This window comes from Gossypium hirsutum, chromosome A01 (assembly GCF_007990345.1).
Source record: "Gossypium hirsutum isolate 1008001.06 chromosome A01, Gossypium_hirsutum_v2.1, whole genome shotgun sequence".
In the NCBI taxonomy this organism is placed as follows: domain Eukaryota; kingdom Viridiplantae; phylum Streptophyta; class Magnoliopsida; order Malvales; family Malvaceae; genus Gossypium; species Gossypium hirsutum.
Window position 1 is genome coordinate 12978843 of NC_053424.1, and position 27347 is coordinate 13006189.

The following is a 27347-nucleotide window of genomic DNA, read 5'->3' on the forward strand; positions in this document are numbered from 1 at the left end:
GGCATTTTTGGCCCGAGCCCAGCCCAGCCCGAATTTACTAAATGAAAAAAACTATTTTTTTAATATTATTTTCTTATTATTTTCTCTCTATTTTGCTATTATTTTACTACTATATTGCTACGATTTTATTGTTATTGTTTGGATATTATATAAAACTTATTTTATTGTTAATTTTTTTATTATTTTAAAGACATTTGCTAATTTTGTTATTATTTTAGATGCATTTGCTTGCTAAATTACATCTATTTTAGTGTTATTTAAGTATACATATTTTTTAAAATTTATTTTCAATTTGTTGAGAAATATTTATTTTGATGTTTTTAGTATTTTTGATGGTTTATATATATTTTAAAATTATATAAAAATAATATAAAAATTAATATGGGTGGGCCGGATCGGGATTGGGTTTTAACATTTTTATTCGGGCTGGACTTGGGCTAAATTTTAGGCTCATTTTTCGGGCCGGGCCGGGCTTGAGCCTAGCAAACAGGCTTAAATTTTTAGTTGGGATCGGCCCAAACTCGACCCGACCCAGCCCATGCATACCTCTACTCATATAAATATACTTTCCCAATCTCTTATTATGACTTGTGCGTTGTGGTGGAACAGTTGAAACATATACCGCACATCCAAAAATTGTAAGATGGGAAATATTTGGCTCTTGACCAAAAATCAATTATAATGATGAGTATTTATAATTTATTAGCTTGATGCGTACAACATGTAAATCAATACAAGCATGAATCTCATGCTGAAATAGAAAGTTTTGTTCTCATAAGTAATGGTTTAGCTATTAGTTGGAGGCCTTTGATAAACAATTCAGCTAAATCATTTTGTGTGTGAACATGAGGTACAGGATGTTCAACTTTTATCTCAATTGACATGCAATAATCATTGAAAACTTGGGATGTAAACTCACCAACATTAGCAAGATAAATTGTTTTAATTGCATAATCTGAAATTAATCATTCAAATAAGCAATTCGTAAACGACAAGTTACAACTTGATACCACATGTGATTATTTTGTAGATGCATCTACCAAAGTCATAAAATATCAAAACCATCCACATGGTGGATGAATGAGCCCATATTCATTTTAAAAATGCAAGACATTAAATCTCAACTTTAGCTAGTAAGTTTCTAATAACTAATTTTTATTGAGAACAAGCAACAATTGAGAATTCTTTAAATTAAAAAATCTTCTGGTTTTTTAATGGATGTCAATATGAATTTTCAATTAATTTTCGCATCATATACGATTCAGGATAGTCTAACTGGTCACGCCAAGTAGTAAACACATTTGTATTAGTAAACTTCTGGTTTACTTTAATATGTGTTTCAATTGTACTAAATTGTAACAAATTGATAATTTTATTATCATTCCTTTTAATTTGTATCCACATATAAGTACTATTGTGACGTTTACTACTGGAAATGTCTAAATCAATATGAAGTCTATAATGCCTCCAAGTCAATAAATATAATTTTCGAATAATTGTATGCAATAATCGCTTCAGGGAATATTCCAAAATCTTCAATTGCCCACAAAGCTATTAGTAGCAAACTTTGAGAGTGAGTCTTATTTTCCAAGTGTACAACAGGTATATAACCAATGACTTTTCATACATAAGTTTTCTCTCTTGTAAGTTCTCAACTGTAATATTTTACCATGTAATTTTAATTGAGAACTTATTCTAAATACTGTAGAGTTATACTCATAGTTTTTCTTTAAAAACTTGCAACTTTAGGTGCATCCAACCATAATAAGCTTTAGATAGAATTATCATATTCTATCGCTCATGAGTAGATCTTTCACAGTTAAATATTTTACTTTCAACCATTTAATATGGATGATGACAAAAAAATATCATAAATATTATAAATTAATAATTCAATTCCCTTTTTTTTATTTATATGAAATATAATATCTTCCTCATTCACAATCTCAATATGAGATCCATTACAAATAACTTTTAAAAGTAATGCATTAACCATCACAAATTTTATGCTTTTTAGATAGTGATATATTAGCTCTTCTGGAGCTTTCAACTAATTTTGTATTATCAAATATTGAAATAATATTTGTTTGTTTCAGTACCAAATAAGATAAATATTTTCTATCTGTAATGATAGAATTCATTACTACATTTTTATATCATTCCTTAAAGAATATTAACAGAAACAAAATATTTGGGCATACGCCACATATGTGGCCAATAATTTTCATATTACATTGATAAAATAAGTTATCTTTACCCTTTGAAAAGTTATCTTGAGAACTCTCATTGTTCTCTTATTTATTAATATGTTCTCACTTTTAGTGGTCCATGAGTATACCTTTTATTTTCTTTATGTTTGCATTCATTTCGAGGAATGTAACAAATCTAGTAGAACGGACTTATAAACATCCCAATAGATTCTTTATTTCATAACTACGATCGTAAACATGCGTGAGATTTCAAATCAAAATCTATTTATGTATGTTGTCATGATTAGTCTCCAATTATAATAATAAATAAATAAAATATAGTAAAATATACTTGAAGATCTTTAACATCATTGTCATCATTAGAAGGTATGAGATAGTTCGAAAATATTCTTGATTTCATATGGATAACGATATCAAATCTTTTACCATCCTTAAGAACAAAAAGTAAAATAAGTTAATCAAAACAATGATAACATATAATGAAAGAAGAATGAAAAATAATAATTAGATATGAAATATTAAATAAAAGAAACTTCCTATAAAAACATTACATCTTGCCGTCAAAGAAATTGAAAATCATAGAGGATAAATTTGATCATTGATAAAAGGAACTATCACTTTGAGCAATAAAGAGAGAAGGGGAGAATAAAGAATAAATAAAATATGAAAGCAATATAAAATGTACTTTATTGATCAAAAAGGGGTCATTTACAATGTTTTATCAGAGTCTCTATTTATAGGCATAAAAAGTATAAAAGAAGTAGAGATCTAATTCTAATAACTATTAGAATTTAAAGTACATCAAAACTTTATCTTGATCATGATGGATATTCACTTAATAAGATATTCATAACATTATATTCTTTTTTATTTTACAAGCAACATTAAAAAATTGTTATGCGTTTCTTTTTTTTAAAAAAATATTTATTACATGACACTTGTTAATTCCTGACCTTGCTTGTTTAGTTTAAAAATTGAATCGGATATGTACCAAATATTTTTCTTATATCAATACATAAAAATTAGAATTGCATGTTACTAATATTTAGAGCAAAGACAAAAGGATGTCCATGAGCAGAAAGAAATACATGTTACGAACACCTTTGATAGTAATGTTTGCGTTGCTTAAATCTATGATCTCATATGACTTTAAGCTTTTTAATGAATTAGCAACTACCCATATCTTTGAAAAGTCAAAGATATGAGTGTCAGAAAGTTGGAACCGAAAATAAGAGTATTTATGGCGGGCAAATTACCAATAAAAGCCTTTTTTTTTTAAATTTACCGAAATGGGCCAGGTCAGAAATTATTTACTGGAATGGGCCAGTTTTTACAAAACGCGTCCACGTCAGCGCGTTGTCAGGGGAAAAAGTAGGAAAACGCTTCCTCAAGGAAGCGCTTTGCCTACGTGGACAGAAAACGCTTCCTTGAGGAAGCATTTTTCCCGTGTTTTTATTAGGGCTTTCTACAATTAGGGTTAGGTTTTGGGAATTTTGGGTTTTTAAATTTTAGGGTTTTAAGGAAAAAAATTAAATAAATTAGGGTTTAGTGTTTGTTAATTAAATTAATTACTAATTTTAAAAAATTAGATTATGGTTTAGTGTTTATGGTTTTTAAGGAAAAAATAAAATAAATTAGGATTTAGGGTTACTTGAGTAAATTAATTATAAATTTTTAAAAAAATTAGATTAGGATTTTAGGGTTTAGGGTTTTAGGGTATTTAAGAAAAAAATCGAATAAATTAGGGTTTGGGGTAACTTAATTAAATTATTTGTTAATCTAAAAAAGCTTCTACGTGGATGCTCTTTTGCTACAGTAGTCTCTGAAAAAATAAATTTGAGAAGACGTGTCTGCGCAAATAGTGTCAAAAACGCTTCAAGCAGGATGCATTGTCAGCAAAAGTACTAAAAGAAGCTCCAACGTGGACGCTCTTTTGCTACAGTAGTATCTGAAAAATAATTTTGAGAAGACGTGACTGTGCAAATAGTGTAAAAAATGCTTCAAGCAGGATGCATTGTCAGCAAAAGTACTGAAAGAAGCTTCCACGTAGACGCTCTTTTGCTACAGTAGTCTCTGAAAAAATAATTTTGAGAAGACATGTCTGCGTAAATAGTGGTAAAAACGCTTCAAGCAGGATGCATTTTCAGCAAAATTACTGGAAGAAGCTCCCACGTGGATGCTCTTTTGCTATAGTGGTCTCTGAAAAAATAATTTTGAAAAAACGTGTCTGCATAAATAGTGTCAAAAACGCTTCAAGCAGGATGCATTTTCAGCAACAGTACTGAAAGAAGCTCCCACGTGGACGCTCTTTTGCTACAGTGGTTTCTGAAATAACTTGGGCTATAAATGAGCCAAAATTTGTTCTCAGGTTGCATAACTTACAGCAAAAAAAAAAAATAGAGAGGCTAAGAAGGATAAAAATTAAAGATGAGTGAACGCATTAGTGCTGTTATTTACTATGATGGTGAGGTTCGTCACACCGAGAACGGTGTTGTTTTTTTCGGAGAATACAATACGACTGGTTTTTAACCAGAACATAGATTTGACAGAACTTTGTAAAAGGATTAGGCGTAAAATATTCGAAACGACACCAATGAAAGTGTTGTCTATTAGGTATCGATTTTGTGCTTTTATTGATCCAGTAACATATGACTCGTTCGACATCAAAGGTGCTCGTAGCTTGGAGGCAATGGTGCAGACTCATCTTACTAGTGGAGCACCATATATTGGGTTATATGTACAATTTGCATCGCCAAATGATACGTTTGCGGCTGCTGTTCGAGAGGAATACACGACCCCTGCCCGACACTCTGTTAGTGGGTTACATAACACGGAATCGCCGATTTTTGGTAGTGGTATGGAATACACAATCCCTGTACGACACTCTGTTAATGGATGGGACATACATCTAGGTGGGTCGATATTTGATGCTAGAAATACGTACTGAGAAACGACATTAACTTATAGTGCTTGGTAATCTACATCCAATTAAGGACGTTATGAAACGCCTAGAAGAAGGGATGATGTACTCCCCATGACGTCCACCGGCGAGGGGACCTCATAAGTCGCAGATTATGGTGGGTTAGATGATAAGTCCGATGTGGATCCACCTTGAGAGCCCGGCCGCAATGGTACATAAATTGGATTATTTTCTGAACCGGAGTCTATTTCAACTGAACCTGAAGATGTTGAAGGGGGTTCAGATGAAGAAGAAGATCTACGATTCAGGGCATACTCGCCTCCAGCTCACATGCATAATGTTGATCTATCTGTAGATGATGCATTGGAGTTTCCGGATCTACCATACAGAACGCGTGATCATACAAGTTCGTTATTGGATTCGAGTGAATTTGAAGTTGGTAAAGAGTTTTCCAATAAGGATAGTTTTCTTGGTGCATTGAAACAACATAGCATCAATAACGGTGTTAACTACCACGTGGTTAAATCTAAATCCGATAAGTTTGAGGCAAAGTGTGCAGTGCAAGACGAAAGTTATTCATAGAAAATCTACGCCTCGTTGAGGAAAATGACAGGGTTGTGGGAGATAAAAAAGTATAAAGGTCCACATACATGTGCTGTAGGTACAGTATTTAAGGTTTTTGAATAATACTGTTATTATGTAATGTTACATTATTTAACGTACTTCGTTGACAGGTATTTCACAAGATTATCCCAAGATGGATTCAGCTATGTTAGCTAGCTTAATACTACCCATGGTGAAGGCAGATCCTAGGACTTTAGTGCCAGTCTTAATTGCCAATATTCGTAACCAAATGGGGTACACGCCCTCTTACCGCAAGGCTTGGATAGCTAAGCAGAAGGCTTTGGAGAAGATGCATAGTGGGTGGGACGCTTCATATAATGAAATATGGCAGTGGTGTTAAGTGCTAGAGATATACGTCCCAGGTTGCATAACAGACCTTCAAACAGAACCTGCATACTACAACGACCGATTGCTCCGTGGATGCCAAGTATTTAAGCGTCTCTTCTGGAGCTTTCAGCAATGCCGAGACGCATTTGCATATTGTAAGCCATTGGTACAAATTGACGGTACCTTTATGTACGGTAAATATACCCATCGTCTAAAGAGGCTGTGATAATATGAAGAGGCTGTGCTGTGGGTGTCGACGGTTGAACTATTGGGCCCGGTGACTGTGTAGGTCCTGTTACTGGGCCGGGTGATTGTGTGGGCGCTGTTGATGGGCCTGCATTCTCGTCCCTTCTTCTAGGATTTAAAGGGCCACGTTGTTCCCTTTGAACACGCAATTGCTGCTGCCTCTCCTCTTTTAACAGTAAATATGGCTTGCCATGGATCCTAAACCATGGCATGTATTCCGGCACGCACGCCAACTCTGGAACGATGATTGGTTCCCGAGTAGGTATATAATCATACCGATCTTCCCACATTTGGATATAGTGTGACCAGAATCTCGGCCAATCCGTATGCAATTGCCGTAAGTCGATTTTGTGATGATCATCCAACACCTCAGGTGCCACAGGAATTGGTTGTCGGAATCCAAATTGTCGTAATACCCTCTCTAATTGGTGCATCTCCACAATAGCAAAGTTGACCAATGGGACCTTCACGTACCAAGTATTCGGATTTTGCAAGTATTCATCCGGAATTACTGCCCGAATTGCCGGATCCTCGTATGGTGTCCATTGAAACTATATAAAAATGATGGAAATATTAGTTAAATAAAAAATACTAAATACTAAATACTAAATACGAATCCACTATTTTATTATGTATGTATATATATATTTTTAATACTGACTTATGCTTCCGACCGTTGCTCTAATAGAAGCTGTATATCTTCAAGACAGGTAGGTAATCGAGCATAACTTGCTGAATGGTTCCACCTAATTAAATAAATTTTTAGCATACGATTATATTTTAACTCTATGTAATAATTGTAAAATCTAATATAAAATTTACCTCGTTATGAGTGGGAATGTATATGGGTGGTCCACTCGAGGACATAAAAATGGAAAGCGAAACCGTGCCCATGATTGCAGTAGTGATAGGCAACCTTCGATTTTCGCTTTATTCGGTCGCATAGCCCCGCACATCTCCAGGTACAGTGTTGCCAACACGGCAGACCCCCAACTAAATTCACCAGCTGCTCTAAAATCAACGAGTTTCAGCAACCATCTCAGATGTACAAGGTTTCGTGACAAGTCCGGCATCAGATAACCTCTAATTATCTGAAGAATATATGCTCGAGCATATCGAATTTTTTCTAGTTTGGTAGAATCATCATCCAGCTCCAGAAATATGTCTAGTAACCAGCCCATCTCGATCCGACCTCCGTTAATATTATCCGGAATAGCACCCAAAAGCTCGTAGTATACCGCTCCCCAATCAGCAGAATGAATGGACCCAGTGACTGCGTCCCCGTCCACCGGCAATCCTAATTGCAAATGCATATCTTCCAAAGTGATAGTGCACTCTCCACGTGGAAGATGAAATGTGTGCGTCTCGGGTCTCCACCTTTCTATCAACACACTAATAAGTTTCGGGTCCAACTTACACCCCCGGCCTATCATCGCCACGTGCCAAAAACCCGCTTCCCGTAGGTAATCCTCTATCAACGGTGATGGAGGACCAGTCATGTTACAGATATAGCATTGCAATATCCGATCTACAGACTTTTATAAGAAATAATAAAATAAAAATTATTTAAATTTGCATAAATGACAGAAATCTTAAATAATATTTAAATATTAAATTTAACACTTACCATTTGCATTTGTTCGACGGATATGTGTTTATTATCGAAGCGAATTAATTCTCCGGCCATTGCTAACACGATCAAAATTTTTTTATTTAAAAAAGTAAATTTAGAAAAAATAAAATTAGAGCTTTTTTGAAAAAATTAACGAGAGTTTTGAGAGGAATTTAAGAGAAATTTGAGAGAAATTTGAGAGAATATTGAAAGATTGTAGATTGAAATGATTTAAGTGTGAAAAAAATGAAAGGGATGGGGGGTTTTATAGTTTTTTTTTGGACCGTTGGGGGGGTTACCAACGGTAAAAAAAGTAGCCGTTGCTACTGTTCAAACACGGGGAAAACGCTTCCTCAAGGAAGTGCTTTGCCTACGTGGACAGAAAGCGCGCCCTCAAAGAAGCGTTTTCTGTCCACGTAGGCAAAGCGCTTCCTTGAGGAAGCGTTTTCCTGCTTTTTCCCCTGACAACGCGCTGACGTGGACGCGTTTTGTAAAAACTGGCCTATTCCGGTAAATAATTTTTGACTTGGCCCATTTCGGTAAATTTAAAAAAAAAAGGGGCTTTTATTGGTAATTTGCCTATTTATGGCACTGAAATTTGGTTTGAAATTTAGCATGGGATAATTTCAATTTTGGCCCCTAATTGTATAAGGACTTTGCAAGTTGATCCCTGAACCTCAACTATAAATACGCCTAACCATTTCTCACTTTATCCATTCCATATTTGTCATTCTCTACTTAAGGCATTGTTCTCTCTCTCCCTATTTGTAAATTTCACTTGTATTTTTAGAGTGAAATATATTTGGTAGTACCCGAGGACGTAGGCAAAATTTGCCGAACCTCGTTAAAATTCTAGTGTTCTTTATTATTTATTTTTGCATATTTTGTGAGTGTGATTGTAGTGATTTATTGTGCTATTAAATTACGATAGAGGGATATTCTGGTTAGGAAAGACTTGGTACTTAAGTGATCCTCATGATCCACCTTTCTTTCCTGGGAATTGAACTTAGTGTGATTTTTCAGTATAATAATTTTACTCTTTTACACGCTTCCGCGCAACATAATGGCATTTGCTTTGAGCTAATTTCAAAAGCCATTTTGCTCTACCTGTTTTGACAGCAACATATCCAATAACAGCTCCAACTAGCAACCCACATCCGTACCCGATCAACGTACCTTTCAGGACAAAACTTGTTACAGTCTGCAGCTATCATATGCCTCTTTGTGCTTGTCCCCCCATCTGCGTTGCAACCTCTGGCTAATGGAAACCCGCATAGACCAATGTTTCCATGGTATGAAGCATTTTCAAATGTATTGAACTGTCTGCCTTGAGGAATCGGTCCTGTGAGTCGGTTATCCGAAAGGTTTAAGAAGGCAAGAAATGTTAGATCAGCGAGTTTGTGAGGAATCTGGCCATTGAGCTTGTTTGAAGAGAGGTCTAACCATTCAAGTAGGGTCAAATTTCCAATGGATTCAGGGATTTGACCACTGAAGCTATTATGAGACAGGTTGAGCCCTCTGAGTGAATTACGCTGTCCAACAAAACTTGAAATTTCTCCGACAAACATATTGTTTCAGAGATCAATACTTGCGAATATTGTCAAGATTTTCTCAAGTTTAATCTCAAATCCTTTGATGGTCAAACTCACAGAATAATGGTAAGAGAAATTTCTTGTTCCCATATATGAAGAAGTTCCTTGTTCATCGAGATTCCACATGCCCTTCATGTTCTCAACGTACCCTTTTGGTAAAGGCCCGGCCAAGTCATTGTTAGCAAAGTCTAAAGTTCTTAACTCGGGTAAAGAATGATTTGTCGTAGTACTTGGTAAGAAACAGTGCAATTTGTTGGACCGCAAAACAAGAACTTGCAATTCAGGCAGTGTTTCTAGCCAGCGAGGGAATGTATCTTTAATCTTGTTGTTACCAAGATCCAACACTTGCATGTTTCTACAATGAACCAGAGATGGTGGTATTGACCCTTCCAATTCATTGCCATTGAAGTTAATATTGTTCAACCCGCATTTCTGATCAAATGTGTCAGGGATGGTTCCTTGAAACCGATTCATTCGTAGATCCAACACTGACAAACGTTTGCTGAAGTTCCCCAAACATGGTGGAATTGTTCCATTCAAGTTGTTATAAGACAAGTCGAGAATTTCAACGGAAGTTCGATTACAAATCAAAGAAGAAAGCTCTCCAATCAGACTGTTGTTTGAAATGGAAAAGAATGAGACAGTTAAGGGTGGAAGTGGGAGAGCACCCTGAATGAAGTTTGAATGAAGATCCAGTGTTTTCATATTTTTCCACGGAAGTCGCTCTATATGTGTTTGGAAGTCGTGAGAAAGATTCAAATAGCTCAAAGTATCCAGCCCTTTGTTCAGCATCCACTTGGGAATCTGGCCATGGATCTTGTTGTCAGAAAGGTCTTAACTCATTAAATGTTTTGAGCCTTTTAGGAATCTGGGAAATTCCTTCAGGCTACAATAAGCCAAGGACAAATACTGAAGATTAGGCCAAGTATAGCTGGAATTGATGCTACTGCTCACTGATACACCATTATATGAAAGATCAAGGAATCTAAGATTTGGAAGGTTTGAAAACATGTCCAATTCTACAATTCCTTCATCGTTTCCTAAACGGTTCTGCCAAAGGTGAATATCCTCTAAACTCTTGCAAGTATTTAGACTCATCGGTATTTGCCCTTGAAGAGAATTTGAGAAAAGACCCAGTGTAACTAGATGGCCTGAATGGCAAAGTTCATCGGGTATTTTTCCACTCAGGTTGTTCATTGAAAGGTCTAAAATCATGAGATCACTTTGTGTTCCAAGATAATTTGGGATTTCATCAGATAGTTGGTTGGACCAAAGTTGAAGGACTTGAAGACGAGGCAAAGATGCTACAGCGTTTGGAATTTTATCAGTGAAGCTGTTGAGCATAAGCTGAAGAAGCTTCAAGTTCTGCAACTCAATTATGAGTTGTGGGAACTCCCCAGATAGATGATTTTCGCTAAGATCAAGTTCAGTCAGCATTTTGAGGCGAAAAAGGGGTGTAGGAAGCTAACCTGTAAGCTTGTTTCCCCACAGGTAGAGGTAATGAAGGTCGCAGGTTCCCAAGTGAGGATGGGATTTGACCACTGAGATTGTTCCACGCAAGATCAAGGTGATTAAGAGAAACTAAGTTGCCTACTTCTTCTGGGATTTTTCCGGAAAAATGATTACGGTCAATGTAAATCCAATTCAAGCTCTTCAATCGGCCTATTTCACTTGGAATTTGACCACTTAAGTCGTTTGAAGCCAGAGTCAAGAACTGCGAACTGCTGATATTTGATATAGAGGTTGGGATTTTCCCAACCAAATAATTGCCACTAAGATCAAGTGTTTTCAGACTCCAACAGAGTCCAATTTCCGCTGAAATTTCCTCCGAAATCATATTGTTTGAAAGATCCAATGATTCAAGTGAAACTGAACAGTTTGGAATTGGACCAATGAAATTGTTGTTGCTAAAATTGAGATATCGAAGTGAAGGTGAAGAAGCCATATCGTTGGGAATTTCACCAGATAACCAATTGATGGAAAGATTTATAATCTCAATACTTGGGAGATGAAAGATTGATGAGGAGATGGTCCCAATAATGTTTTCGTGAGCGAGTTCAATTGCTTTTACGTGAGAAAAACTGTTGCAAGTGATTCCCTGCCACGTGCAGAAAGGGACGGAGGCGTTCCAGTTGGAGAGGAAGCCCAATGTATCATTGACTGAAGATTTGAATGATAAGAGCAGCCAAGTTCATGATCACCTTCAGACAGGCTAAAAGGTGGTAGTAATAAAGATAAGGTGAGCATGAACAAAACTGGGTTTGATTTACCTCCTTTCTTTCACATCTTCTCCATGTCTGGAAACAAGTTGTGAGCTATATATGGAGTTGGAATGGCTTGATTTGGAAACTCCATTAAAACTACCTTTGCCTTAAGATACCCATCAGTTTCAGAGAAAAAGAAGAAGAAAAAGACATTTGACTGGTCCTCGATTTCACTTTCAACGAAGCTTCTCGTCTGTGGAAAATTCTCGTCTTTCACAAGTAAGAAATTCTCAGAAGGCTAGTTTCCAAGACTTCTTTACTCAAGCACATTGTTACCTGCGCGACACAAACACTACTTTGCGAATGAGTTGCAATCAATTGACATCAATATATATATAGATATATTTATAGAGCAAATTCAACAATCCAAAGTAGGTTACATCTAAATGAAACCATGTTTTACTTCTAAACAACATTTTTCTGGTAAAACTAGGATATAATTGCATGTCTAAATAGTATATCTTTTTTTTCTTTAAGGAGGCTTTATTTTGATTCCCTTTAGAAATAATGGTAAACAATTACATTTTCTTCTCTGAAAATTGACATATGATTATATATTTTCCCTGGTTAGTTGAGTCTTTGCAAATCATTATCAACAGTATGAAAACCATTTCTAAAGGGAAACAAAAAACAAAGGAATGGGTTAGCTCTTATTGCTGGGGAGCCCAAACATATGACCTTAAATTTGACCCAAGTGCTTTATACTAACAGGCCTTCTTTTCCAAAAGCAAATGGAGAAAACTTTTGGCCCTACTATTGGACCCATGCTATGTATAAGGTGAGGATCAGTCCATGCTTTTTCATTTGATCCTTTTTTAGTTTCTATACTTCTCAAAATTTAAAAAGTTAACCCCAAACTAAACGATAATCGTTAAATTCATTAACTAAAATGACATGTCTTTCAGAATATTATGTGAAAATACCAAATAAACATGACATTACACTTGATAATATATTTGCCACAAATATTTTGAAAATAACATAAATTAACTTAACAAATATAATGATTATCATTTGGTAAGGGCTAATTATTTTAAAAGTTGGGCTGCTTATGACTAGAAAATGACCAAATTAAAACTCATGAACTGAATCACCAACTTACATATTGTATAGGGACTAATAGCAAAAATATTCCAAACTTAAAATCCAATGTAGAAATCAAGTCATTCATTTTTATTCCCTAAATGAGAACTTGAGGACATAGACCAATTCCTAAACCACTTCGAGATTATCAACAGAAAAATAGCCTGGTTTAATTGTAAGTTTGTAACAAAGCTGCCACCTATGTTTTATCACCACCCAATTTGAAGCCCTTGCCTGCGTTATACCTTTGCATCAACCATGAGTTGTTATTAGGATGGAAGGAATTGAATTTCTATATTCAACCAATATAGTGTATATTGTTAGCCAACATCACTATTATCATTGATAAGTTGAGGTCTCAAACAAGAATGCTTTTAAAAAAGGTTGCATCACTCAATTTCCCAATTTTAACTGGTAACGCTTGGCTAAAGTCAGATAGTTGTAAGTTGGCAAAGTTTGATATGAGATTTGTAGTATTGCGTAGGCTGCTTTTAAGCTTTTCACCATCTTCCAACAATTAAAGTTTCAAAGGCAAATATATATTCCAACCAGAAGAGCCACAAAACGAATCCCATACTTTATGCCTCTATAGCTTTTCTCTCATTCCATTTCCATCCAACAGCTTACTGACAAAACAGAACATGCAAATTGAGAGAGTGAGGCTTTATTTTCTCCATTTTTTTAAAAAGAAAGTGGGGAGGGGCTTCCATCGAGAAAGACATCAACCCCAAAGTCCAAAATATATTCCCTGTTCCAACTTTTGTCTCCACTTCTTTTCTTTTTTCTTTTTTGGTCTCTAAAAAAAAGTGAAAAGAGAATGTTGAAAGGTGAGAATAATATAAGATCCCCACCAAATCCCCCACCAAAAAGGGGTATCATCTTCTCCAGAGGCCAATAGCTCTTGGCAACAAGCCGACAGAGCATCATCATCCATCCTTTTATTCTGCAAACCAATACCTTCCAAATGCTAAACTCCATCTCAGTTTGGTTTTTTCATTCTCACACTTTTCTTCCTATTATGTACTTTTACCTCAACACATTGCTACATAACTCTGCCTTCTTGGACTTTGCATCTTATCGGCCGATTCTACGTACCTTTATCTTTTACATCATTGGGTATCAATTAAAGAGGTTACATTGAATAGATTAATGAATTCAAAGCTTTACTACTGTCCTATATATAAGAATATAGTAATACAAGATCACCTTATAGAGCATTTTCCTTAGTACCTTCGATAGGCTCCACTTCATTTCGCAGATGGGAAGGCAGAGTGACCTGGCCGTTCATTCATCCATTGCCCTCTTGCAAGAGAGGTTTAGACAGCTGCAGAGAGCCAAGGAAATGAGGCAGGAGAGAGAGGTTTTGCGGCTGCTCTCTGAAGCAGAGCGGATCAATCCAGCTGCACCTCATGAGGCATCCCAATTGTTTTTCCATTCTGAATTGATCCTTCAGCCGAGACCGCCTCTCCAAGGATCTATCTACACTGAACCTAGCATGCATACTCAGCATCATGTTATTCAGACTTCAAGTTTGTCAAATTTACTGCAGAGAGATACTGTCATGGATACATCCACCTTTAATGATTCAGATGTTGACACTTCACTTCATCTGTGAAAAATTGTACAATGTTAGTTTGTTTTTTTTCCTGTCCCGTTTTTCAAGTCTTTACCTCTTCTTGTGGGGCCGTAAGATATTGAAAGGGGAAGAGAGGGGTGTTCAGGGGGAAGTAAGTGACAAATAGTATAATATTAACTACTGTTCATTGGGACTATCCTTATCCTCTTTGTAATCAGCAATTACATAGTGATCTGAGATGTCTTCCTCTTGCCTCTTTTCAAATGTATCTTCATTGTAGTTGCCATTATTTGAGTCTTCATCAGTGCTCCATTTCCTCTTTATGATTTTTGAAATCATTGGAGTTACTGCTGTGTCATCTAATAGTGCTTCCTCATTTATCCGTTCAAATCTAACGGCACTAACTTTTCGGGCATTTCCTGCTAATATCTGCACCAAAGACAAGTTGCCGAGTATAACAATATGTTAGTGATATAGATGATCATATGACCTATGAGTTTGTCATGTTTATGAAATATTTGCAGAAAGAATTAATAAATTTAGGATCAAAGAAAGCTGCATTGGTGTAACAAACTTATGTTAGCCTTTGAAAAAGAAAACAGCATGCAAGTAACTATTGCACTGGTAAAGCCATCAACAGGCTGTCACATGCAGCAGCAATTTCAAAAGGCTGCATGAAGTGTATCCTTCACAACGAATTTCCTGAATTTCATCAAGTGTTTACTCCTCTATGTAACAATTTGTTAATGACCATTTTCTTGGAGGTCTAGCATTCTTGTTGAGTTTTGTTTAGACTTTAAAATACAATTGGTTTCACGATATTCAGTTAGAATATTATATTTTAGTAATTTGGCAGAAAAAAGTGAGATGGGTCATGTCAAGACCTGATCCAAGTCATAGGGCATGAGCCATGCCACAAGAACATAAGCTGGAATTATGAATTATCCTCTTTGAACCGCACAGGTCCCACAAGGTTTTGCCAACCTCAGGTTTGCCTCTAGAGATTCGAACCCACATCACAACACATATGAGTGCACTCTTATTAGAACAGATACCAATTGATCTAGTAGTGTAATTGGTATCCGTTCTGATAAGAATGCACTCATACATGTGTTGCGACGTGGGTTCAAATCTCTGAAAGCAACTTAAGGTGGCAAAACCTTGCGGGGCCTGTGGGTACTCAAAGAGGACAATTCTGGATTATATTCTCATGACACAGCTCATACCCCGCCGGCTAGGTAGGGTCATGAGAATATATCATAGTAGTAACTTAGTTCATTCTAATTCCAGTAAGGTAGAAGACTTGGATTTACAAGGATATATCATAGTAGTAACTTAGTTCATTCTAATTCCAATAACTAAATGATTGACAATTTAACTGTTCTATACTTGGTTCAGAGATTCTGATTCATTTTCAGATGTTACAAATTCTAACTGCATTCATTCTGTAGTAACTTAAGGAAAAGTTCTTAAGGTGGCTACACGCAACACATGTATAAAACAGAAAAGTTCTTTGCAGATGTTACTTATTTTTTATTTAGCATCTCCTCTTTAAACCACCCAAAAACTTGGAGGGGAAAAGTTCTTAAGGTGGCTACACGCAACATATGTATAAAACAGAAAAGTTCTTTGTAGATGTTACTTATTTTTTATTTAGCATCTCCTCTTTAAAACACCCAAAAACATGGAGGGGGGATCCTATTATAGAATGAATGCAGTTAGAATTTGTGACGTCTGGAAATGAATCAGAATCTCTGAACAAAGTATAGAAGAGTTAAATTCTCAATCATTTAGTTATTGGAATTAGAATGAACTAAGTTACTACTATGATATATCCTTGTAAATCCAAGCCTTCTACCTTACAGCTCATAACCCGCCAGCTTTCACCAGTAAGGTAGAAGGCTTGGATTTACAAGGATATATCATAGTAGTAACTTAGTTCATTCTAACTCCAATAACTAAATGATTGACAATTTAGTTCATTCTAACTCCAATAACTAAATGATTGACAATTTAACTGTTCTATACTTGGTTCAGAGATTCTGATTCATTTCCAGATGTCACAAATTCTAACTGCATTCATTCTGTACGCATCAAACTAGCACTCCAGTGAGGAATATTTATAAGCAATGACATTAGTAAGTACTCAGACAATTAATCATAAAGGAGAGAAAAGAAATGCTATGCAATATAAACACATATGGCACAAAGGTTCAAACCATACCTCAAGTTTATAAATTTGATGACTTTCCTTCATATCTTGCTGATCAGATCCAGCTTCAGCATTCTCATCATCTTCTTCTTCATTTCCCTTTTCAAGGACTACCTTAATACTCTCACCTGTCCTTGGTATATATCCAAATGCTTCACAGACAAAGCCTGACACTGTCTCATATTGATGTTCCTATAAAACAGAAAAAGGAAAGAAATAAATATATAAGTTCATAGAGTGAGGGGAGGTCCAATTCAAAGCTCCTTTTCATCTAAAGAACATCTATGAACATTTCAACTATACTAGAAGAAACTTGCAAGTAGAATGAGAACTCATGTGTGAGGATTTATATCAATAAATCAGTACACTATGAGTAACATACCTCGGGCATTTTGATATTCAGATCTTCAGAAAGTTGATCAATAGATGTATTGGCATCAACATCAAAAATTCCCTCTGCTCGCATTACAATGTAGCCGGTTTTCTTCTGGATCTCCTCCTGTCATAGCAGGAAAAAAAAGTTCAGGTCAAAGGGATTTGAAAATTAAATTCACAAGCTATTATGGTACACATAAGTACTGATAGCATAATCATGAATTAGTATTACTAGATCCTCATTAAGTTTCCAAATCTTGAGAAAGTGAAGATATGCAATGTCAACATGCTTAATAACCAGAAAAAGGCCACCATTGAGCAAAAAAAGACATGAATCAATCATATTAACTCATTTTGGACTACTTTGACAAGTTTCACAAGCATCCCCTTATGATGGAATAATGAAAAGCAAAATTTTGAACAAATATAAATGATTAGGAATTAAAGTGTGTAGCAGAAGAACTAAGTCATTGATAAAGTCATCAAAGATGGATTAAGACTTACATTTGAATCATTTTCATCGAAAATTTCACCAACAATCTCCTCTACCACATCTTCTAAGGTGACTAGCTGTTTCAGCATAAAAACATGAGATAAAAGAATACAAGGAGAAATAGAAAAGAGAGCGAGGGTAGGCATAAATGCAGATTAGTAGTTGGGTGATGGATTTGCTAACATTTGAGCATATACAGACTCTACCTCAATGAATTTTAACAAGAGTTAAAGGATTCATAAATACTTGACAGCTTATTCAACTTTTCAACTACAGGAAAACTTTTCCATGTTTAATCCCATGTTATTGTTGAATAGATAATTGTTTAAAGTTAAGCCATACAAATCAATGATGCTACTTTGAATGGGAATAAAACATGCTATTAGCTAAGTTATTGAAGTACTTCCACATAACACCTTAATCCATGTAAGTGCATTTTTACAAATGCCATCTTCCTTTGAGGTACTTCAATAGGTAAGAATCATTAAAGAATACAAATTTCAATTCAAAATGAAGCCAGAAATTCATTGCACTTACTCCAACTGTTCCACCATATTCATTAAGAACAACAGCCATGTGAACCTTCCTAATGCGGAACTCTCTAAGAAGATTCCAGACTAACATTGAATCTGTAAAAGAAATTGATGATTCTATTTGAAATAGCTTCTCATAAAATAATCCATCACGACATGTTCACAATGTGAAAAAAAGGGAGTAAAAGCTACCATTTGGCCAAATGGATACAAAGATAGAAAGGCAAAATTCATCTGCACATTAGTTCAAAGCACGAAACAAACAGAAGATATAAGCTTCAAAATTACCAGGCACAAAATATGCAGGTTTGTGAGCCATATCTCCCACAGTGGTACTTTCTAGCACTTCACCCTTCAAAATCAAACAGATTATAATTCTGCACACTATGGTATTGTTGCTTACATTAATAGGTAGTGTCATATATGATAAGAAAAAAGATTAAGACCAGAAATTGTGAGACCTTTGTAACATAATCGAGTAGATCCATAGCATATGCAATACCCACGATATTGTCAACACGCTGCTCAAAAACAGGCACCCTGCGAAAGTGCCAACAAATCTCTTAGCATGTTATTTTAAGTTAAAAAGAACCTAAGAGTGAATTACTATTTTCAGATTACAGTTTCCTAATTAAGGAATATTTGAGGGTATCAGATAGGATTCTGTAAATATTTTATTGATTACTATCCCTAACTTTAAGGCTGTTTTTAGGGACAGCATCCCTAGAATTAGTCTGTTTCCTAGTATAAAGTTTCCTAAGTTAGGCTCACTAAGTACATAAATATTAATGTACTTTCTTAATTAGTCTATTTCCTAGTATAGAGTTTCCTAAGTTAGGCTCACTATGTGTATAAATATTTATGTAATTTCTTGTGAATATACGAATGGAAATAGCTTGTTTTTAACATGGTATCAGAGCCATTTTTTTAGCTCAAATTTTGGAATTTTTTCTTTGTCTGGCAACTTTTTCTCATTCTCGGTCAATCCTCAAGCCTGTAGAATTTGTTCAAAAGAAACATGGCTAAAACTGTCAAAACCAGCAACACTGGAGAAGGGAATTCTCAAGAATCATCTGTTGAGTTCAATAAAGAAGAAATTGAGAAGTTGAAGAATCTGCTGGAATCATTAGAAAAATCTCCTTCAACAGGTACTTGTGGTTTGGGTTTTTTAGGTATATCCTCTTCTCAAGATTCTAAAATCTCGGATATACCCACCAAAAGTTCTTGGGTCATTGACTCAAGAGCTACAGACCACATGACCCATTCCTCACAAAAATTTGTTTCATATATACCTTGCCCTAGTAATAGAAAGATAACATTGGCCGATGGTTCTGTGATCACAGTGGCTGGTCAGGGTGATATTATTATAAATAAAAATCTTACTTTTAGAAATGTCCTCCATGTTCTAAAACTGTTTACCAATCTTTTATCCATCAAGAAAATTACCAAAGACTCTAACTGTAGTGTGGTTTTCTATTACAATCAATGTCTTTTTCAGGAACAAAATACGAGGAGGATGATTGGACATGCTAAGGAAGTAAATGGCCTATACTATCTTGAAGAATCCAGTAGAGAAGTTAGTACTCTGAATTCCTCACCATTATCTTTCATATTCGAATCTATTAAAACCAATAAAGACCAAGTTTGGCTCCATCACCTCCGCCTTAGTCATCCATTGTTTAAAGTCCTTAAAATTATGTTTCCTTCATTGTTCAAAGGATTAACTGTTGAAAAATTCCATTGTGATGTCTATGAACTTGCAAAACATAAACGTACCTCTTTTCCGATAAGCAATAAAAGAACATCCGCTCCTTTTACTCTTATTCATAGTGATGTTTGGGGACCATCCACTATTTCAAATATTTCTGGGGCTCGGTGGTTTGTATCCTTTATTGATGATTATACCCGTGTGTCTTGGGTATTTCTTTTAAAATAGAAATCTGATGTATGGTCTGTCTTTCCAACCTTTTACAACATAATCAAAACACAATTTGGAGCTGAAATAAAAAAATTTAGGTCAGACAATGCCAAGGACTATTTCAATCAATTTCTCTCACCATATTTCCAAGAAAGAGGCATATGAGTCATCTTGTGTTAGCACACCCCAACAAAATGGTGTTGCCGAAAGAAAGAATGGTCACATTTTAGCTATTACAAGAGTCCTCTTATTCCAAAAAAATGTCCCTAAACAATATTGGGAGGAGGCTGTTTTAACTGCTATTCATATGATAAATAGATTGCCTACAAAAGTCCTTGAATCTCAAAGTCCTATGCAAGTTCTAGCAAAATTCTTTCCTGATTTCAATGCTTCAAGTGACCTTACTCCCAAAATATTTGGCTGTGCTGCCTTTGTACATATACATTCTCAAAATAGAGGAAAATTTGATCCACGAGCTGTCAAGTGTGTCTTTCTCGGTTATTCTTCCACTAAAAAGTCATCTAGCCACAAAAAAATTTTATGTATCAGCGAATGTTACTTTTGCAGAACAAGAGAATTTCTTTACTCATCCTTATCTTCAGGGGGAGATCTTATTCACAGAAGATAAGGACAGTGAATTCTTTTTTCTTGACATTCCAGCTCCTGTTCAGCAACCAAACACTCACATTCTAGCTCCTGTCTAGCAACCAAACACTCCCACTCAATCCTTGCCTGCTAACCAACCTGCCCGACTCGAAACTATGGCCCCTATGCAACCTGAAACAGAGCCTAATACACCCAAATCACAAAGAGGGATTCAGGACTCTACTCTTCCTTTATTGGTTTACTCAAGGAAGAAGGCACCAGTGCAAGTCCAATCATCTTCTTCTCCTATACAACCTGCTACTATACAACCTGAGGTAATAACTGAACCTACTTTGAATACTAATACTGAAACTACTGAAAATTTAGATGATTTTCCCATTGCTACTAGAAAAGGGACTAGAGCCTGTACAAAACATCCCCTGTACTTATTCATGTCTTACAAAAATTTGTCCCATAACCACAAAGCCTTTCTTACTAGCCTAAATTCTATCTCCATTCCCAAAACTGTATCCGAGACATTAGAATATGAGAATTGAAAAAATGCCATGAAGGTTGAAATGGAAGCTCTTGAAAAAAATAAGACATGGGACTTGGTGAAATAACCGAGAGGAAACAAACCAGTGGGATGTTGCTGGGTGTACACAATGAAATATAAGTCAGATGGTTCTTTGGATAGGTACAAAGCAAGATTGGTTGCTAAAGAGTACACTCAAATGTAAGGAATAGATTGGTTGCAAAGATGAACACTGTGGTGATGTTGTCACTAGCTGCCAACCAAGGCTGGAAATTACAACAATTTGACATAAAAAACGCCTTTTTACATGGTGATCTTGAGGAGGAAGTCTATATGGATGTTCCACCAAGATTCAATCCAAATACAGGACAGGTAGTTCGCAGACTAAAAAAGGCTTTGTACGGACTAAAACAATCCCCGAGGGCTTGGTTTGGAAGATTTACCAAAGTAATGCTCAAGTTGAGGTATAAATAGAGTCAAGGAAATCACACTCTGTTAGTAAAACACTCATCTTTAGGTGGAGTGACTACTTTATTAGTCTATGTAGATGACATTATAGTGACTGGTGATGATCTAGAAGAAATGGAGAATTTAAAGAAATGCCTAGTAAAAGAATTTGAAGTCAAAGAGCTCAGTAAGTTAAAATACTTCCTTGGTATTGAAGTGACACACTCTCGAGAAGGAATCTTCATATCTCAGCAAAAATACATAGTTGATTTGTTGACAGAGACGGACAAGTTGGGATGTAAATCAGCAGAGACACCCATAGAGGTGAACCACAGACTTGGAGATGCACTAGAAGATGTAGCAATTGATAAAAGTTAATATCAAAGACTTGTGGGAAAGCTCATTTACTTGTCTCATACTAGACCGGATATTGCCTATGCAGTCGGTGTTGTAAGTCAGTTTATGCACAACCCCAAAGAATCACATCTTAGAGCTGTGTATCAGATTCTACAGTACTTAAAGGGCATGCCAGGCAAAGGAATCCTATTTAAAAAGGGGGAGAATTTAACCCTTGAAGCCTATACTGATGCAGATTATGCAGGGTCTATGGTTGATAGAAGATCAACCTCAGGCTATTGCACTTTCCTAGGAGGCAACCTTGTGACTTAGAGGAGTGAAAAACAGAATGTTGTGACTAGATCTAGTGCAGAAGCTGAATTTAGGGCGATGGCTCTTGGAATTTGTGAGTTATTATGGCTAAAAAATATTTTGGAAGATTTGAAGATCAAGTGGGAAGGTCCAATGAAGTTGTATTGTGATAATAAGTCTGCTATCAATATTGCACATAATCCAGTTCAACATGATCGTACGAAGCACATTGAGGTTGACAGACATTTTATAAAGGAAAAACTGGACAGTGGCTTAATTTGCACTCCATTTGTGTCCACTGATTCTATACTAGCAGACATACTTACCAAAGGATTGTATGGGAAGTTGTTTCAGAAACTAGTAAGCAAGCTGAGAATGGATGATATCCACTTCCCAGCTTAAGGGGGAGTGTCAGATTACAGTTTCCTAATTAAGGAATATTTGAGTGTATCAGATAGGATTCTGTAAATATTTTATTGATTACTATCCCTAACTTTAAGGCTGTTTTTAGGGACAGCGTCCCTAGTATTAGTCTGTTTCTTAATATAGAGTTTCCTAAGTTAAACTCACTATGTGTATAAATATTTATGTAATTTCTTGTGAATATACAGAATGGAAATAGCCTGTTTTTAACAACTATGATAATTACCTCGAGTATTGATGAGTCAACCACAAATTGTGGAATTCAACAAGAGTTGAGCTCGCATCAATGGCAACGACATCAACAAGAGGTGTCATCACCTCTCTAACATGAGTATCTTTTATCTCTAACACATTTTCAATCATATCCTGCATGGGGATTTCAACAAAAAGAGCACACCAGAACCATTAAAAAAGAGAGCAGTTTGGATTTGTGTATAACCATGGAACATTGAGAGCAATGATTGCAACATGACTGTAATTGGCATTCTACCAGATACCATTGGAGGGAACATTGTAATCATTGTGAGCTTCAGTTCAATGGAGAAACCAAGAAAGGCCAAAAAAATCCATTTTTGGCGTGGAAGTACTGGCTTACTATATGCAGTAGACTGGCTACAAATGAAGCCAGGAGGGACCAATGGCTATTGAACCCTTTCATATTTATGCACTTCAACAAATTCAAGAATTTATTTTTTGAAACCAGTATAAAACAGAAAAGTTCTTAAGGTGGCTACACACAACACATGTATAAAACAGAAAAGTTCTTTGTGGATGTTACTTATTTTTTATTTAGCATCTCCTCTTTAAACCACCCAAAAACTTGGAGTGGGGGGGGGGTCCATCCATGCAGGTGAGCTACATGCAACATACACACATGTACAAACAGATAAAAGAATCCTATGTTAGACAATAACTTAGTATCAATCAACATAGTTTGAGAAGTCCACTGAGGAAATAATTCCCCACACAGACTACAACAACACATAAGATAACTTTGCATCTATTGGGCATAACACAAACCAAAGGTAGTAGAAAATTATCCACTGCAGATAAATTATCATGTGTTAAAAAAGCTCAATCAGAGTTATATTATACATGCGATATATGAGGATACCTGCTCCTCCTCCTCTATTGCTCCACTCAATTCTGCTCCTCGTAACATTAGCTTCAATTCATCTTCAGTAACATAAGGTTCAATGAAAATAAAGATACAAGGCATAAGGCATTTGAAAAGCAAATAACAGAATGAAAGAATGTTGAAATTTGACAAAACCACTGGTATGAAACAACAATGAAGATGCATGATGAGTTAGAAGCTGCAGATAGATTAAATGTAGGTAATTATTTTCTTCACCTTTTTCCTTTTAGGCCAAAAATTTTAAGCATTCCCATTGATAGAAATGTGACAACTCTTCCCACTGGATATAGTATTACAGAAAGCCAAGCCACTGGCCTGACCTAGAAATATTGCAAAGACAATTAGTAAGTTTAGTTTTAACTTGGAAATTATAACTTCAGCAAAGTACCAAGAGAGCCAAGAAGCATATAGAAAGAGAAAAATAAAATAAAATAAGACGAAGAAAATGCTATGCTATTTGAAGATAGTGAAATTTAAAAAAGAAAAAGCTTACCACAAATCTGGCAACTTCTGTGGGATTGTGAACAGCTATACTCTTTGGAGTGATCTCAGTTAGAAGCAATATGGCAACCTAGCATCATCAAAGGAAAGTTAACTGGTTTCTATATTTATTTCACCAATTATATGTCATGTTACTTGTCTATATTCATGCAGGCCAACCACAAGTTAATTGATTAATTATTTAACTGGTTTAGGATAAATACATGATATGAGAGAGACTCAAAGATGTGCATGTCCGCCGCCCCTCCCCCCCCCCCCCCCCCCCGGAAAGAAAAAAAACAAAGAAGAAAGAATCAAAGAACAGGATCTTGATACTCACAGTCATTACTCCAGTTGCTGCACTAACGCCAGCTTCCCCAAATATTGCTGTTGCAGCATCTGTGACTAAAGCAGTAGCTCCAATATTCACCACACTGAGTACAGAAAATAAACCCTACGGTAAGAATTACTTTGAAGCTTAGTCTGAAAAGATGGGAACAGAACATAGCAAGATGATGGCAAGAAAAGAGAAGTACGTGGTGCCAATAAGAATAGTTGTAAGAAACCGAGTTACATCAGTACGAAGCATCTTGAATACACCATCTTCAGACTCTTTTTCGGCCAGCTCACGTATCTGACAAGATTAACACCAAATGACCAATGGATAACAGATTCCTTGAAGGCTTGATGGCATGCCAAACTAAAAATAACCGGTACACAATGAAGAAAATTTGCATATGATATTTTGACTTCAACCCTCTCCAAATTAAAAAATAAATTGAAATCTGTACTTCAAAAGACTTGTCTTAAGCATTTACCACAATGCAATACAAATAACATAAGTAGGCGATTGGGTTTCACAGTTGAATGATACACACTTTATGTTGTTGTTCTCTAGGCTTATTCTATAAGTTGCTTGCCCCTTTCTAGTCTCTCTTCTCCTCTATCTTATCCCTCTAGTGTGTTGCTATACTGTTATTTTTTCTCCTCCATAGTATTTCTCCTCTTGTGTGCACCATTAACAACGTGATTATTTTCTAAAGTAGTAAAGTTGAGCTCATATCTATAGGAGGTGGATGAAATCACTAGAACTCAATCCACACACTAATAACACAGAATGGAATTCATACCAAGAATTAAATAGCAAATCAAAATTTAATCTCAAATATTATTAGCTTAGGCCGAATATATCAAGTCGCCAAGGAAATTTGCACCACAATCAAGAAAAATTAACATATTCCTAAGACAAGCATATGCATTCTTTTAAACTTGCAACAACATTCTTGCACTCTAATTTCCATCATGAACAACCAAAAATATGCATTCAACGAATATAAAACCAAGCAAAGAAATCAACACCTTCCAAGGCCATAATGTAGTTATAGCCGTCTCTGCCATTGAGAAGAATGCAGAGAGACCCAAAAGCGCTGTCAAGACCAAACCTTGCTCCTTGAACACTTTAATAAGCATAGATAGCTTTGGCCAAGCATTCTTCAACAATAATATGGACTGCCCAATCACTCCATATCCAGCATTAACCACTCCCTCTACAGCAAACACTCTTTTACAACCAAAGGCCAATACACCACAAACCATTGCCACTAAAATTCCTCTTTTAACAAAAATCAAATTCTGATAACTTCCCAGTTTTTCATTTTCTTTGATTAACGACCCTAAACGTGCTTGACTTCCAAAAGCACCAGTTTTTGGCACCCCAAAGGCTTTAACAACACGGGGGTTGGGAAAGCTTGAGATAATGGGAGGTGGGTAGTGATTAGTTTTGGATAAAAATTTTGGTGGGTACTTCAAATTTCGATTAAAAAGCAGGAAAGCTGAGGACTTTGTTGAAGAAAAGAAATTTGGTTTGCTGAGAATTGAGGATTCAAGTGCCATTTCCATCAATAAAAATGAACCAATAATCTAAAAAAACATCAAAACTTGTTTAAACAAATATGGATTAGGATGAAGAGAAACCCCAACAGAAGAGTGGTCTCTTCATTGAGTCCAAGAGGGGGGCTTTTTGGAAAAAGGCTCATGTCCGATGAAGGGAAGATTTTGCTTGCTGCAAGTTGGAAGTTAAAGGTGAAATGACAAAACTTGGCCTCCATATATTTTAGAATTACAATTCTCTCCCTAAATATATATATTTTTTGATTGAAATGACAAAATCCCGAATCAAACTTAATTCCATTATAGGCTTAAGACACATTTTGGAAACCGAACTATACAGCTTGATTTTGATACATAGAACAATTTTATATAAAAAATTAAAAATATATATTTATGATTTTTTTTATTTTTTACAATATATTAATTATATAAAATTTAAAAAATATATGAAAAAAAGTTAAAAGATATATATAAATTAAAGAAATTTAAAAAAAGCAAATATTCATACGCTACTAATGTGAGGAAAAAAATAGTAGTCTAGATATAATCTCTAACTAAAAATGAAAATTAGCTGCTAAAATAAGAAAGCAAGTATAATTTAAGTAGGAATTGCAATTTAAGCATCTTAAAAATGCTGAAGATAGTTGTGTATGGGGAGGGGATTTACCATAGCCTGTTGTATAGCTAGTGCCACTAATCCATTTTTTTCTTCCACCAAGGAAATTGCATAAGTAGTGGGCAATGAGGGCATCTGACCAGCCAGTATCTATGCCTTCCGTTACTTAGATTCTTCTCTGTATAAGCAAATAACATAATATGCTTTTGGAAAGTAGGATAATCTTACAACTTCAAATTACCTGCAAGATGATGGACCAACAACACTCGGTAGTTTTAGCATTAAAGTAATGGACCAACTTAAGAAACCCAAAGCCTATAGAAGCTGCAGCAGGTGCTTGCGCTCGGTTGGGTTGGCTTTGTATGCTTACTTGCAATAGGGGTGAGTGTTCGATCGAATCGAATCGAATCGAATGAAAAAAATTTTAAGTTAATCAAGTTGACGAATCATATTTTATCATCCTAATTTGATTTGAAATTTTCTCAAATTGATTCAAGTGAGATGGAATTCGAATCGAATCGAATATATTTGTTCGAGTTAAATTTTAAAAAATAATTTTATGTACTTGTAACCACTGTCACCTATCCTAATAAAAATTTT

At 35.5% G+C, this 27347-nt stretch overlaps 4 protein-coding genes and 1 pseudogene across 4 annotated transcripts; all 5 read right to left on the reverse strand.

Moving 5' to 3' along the window:
- Positions 1–5796: 5796 nt before the first annotated feature.
- On the reverse strand, positions 5797–7699 carry LOC121206150 (protein MAINTENANCE OF MERISTEMS-like). The gene is made up of 3 exons (XM_041076482.1): positions 7150–7699; positions 6989–7073; positions 5797–6878 (listed from the first exon to the last, which is right to left on the reverse strand). Exons 1-2 carry the CDS (start codon positions 7638–7640, stop codon positions 6989–6991), a joined length of 576 nt encoding a protein of 191 aa, XP_040932416.1. The 5' UTR covers positions 7641–7699; the 3' UTR covers positions 5797–6878.
- A 1199-nt stretch (positions 7700–8898) lies between these two features.
- On the reverse strand, positions 8899–11719 carry LOC121209750 (leucine-rich repeat receptor-like serine/threonine-protein kinase SKM1; annotated as a pseudogene).
- On the reverse strand, positions 9043–9507 carry LOC121209734 (receptor-like protein 9DC3). Its single transcript, XM_041081005.1, has 2 exons — positions 9116–9507; positions 9043–9046 (listed from the first exon to the last, which is right to left on the reverse strand). The coding sequence occupies exons 1-2, from the start codon at positions 9505–9507 to the stop codon at positions 9043–9045; spliced, it is 396 nt and encodes a 131-aa protein (XP_040936939.1).
- LOC121209742 (receptor like protein 27-like) lies at positions 9514–10323 on the reverse strand. Its single transcript, XM_041081039.1, has one exon. The coding sequence runs from the start codon at positions 10321–10323 to the stop codon at positions 9514–9516; it is 810 nt and encodes a 269-aa protein (XP_040936973.1).
- A 2735-nt stretch (positions 11720–14454) lies between the features above and the next one.
- LOC121206154 (putative DUF21 domain-containing protein At3g13070, chloroplastic) lies at positions 14455–26340 on the reverse strand. The gene is made up of 14 exons (XM_041076498.1): positions 25601–26340; positions 24778–24875; positions 24582–24675; positions 24255–24332; positions 23978–24081; positions 23738–23819; positions 22850–22989; positions 18529–18607; positions 18356–18419; positions 18072–18163; positions 17546–17611; positions 17049–17165; positions 16679–16858; positions 14455–14883 (listed from the first exon to the last, which is right to left on the reverse strand). Exons 1-14 carry the CDS (start codon positions 26138–26140, stop codon positions 14632–14634), a joined length of 1986 nt encoding a protein of 661 aa, XP_040932432.1. The 5' UTR covers positions 26141–26340; the 3' UTR covers positions 14455–14631.
- Between the last annotated feature and the right edge of the window lie 1007 nt (positions 26341–27347).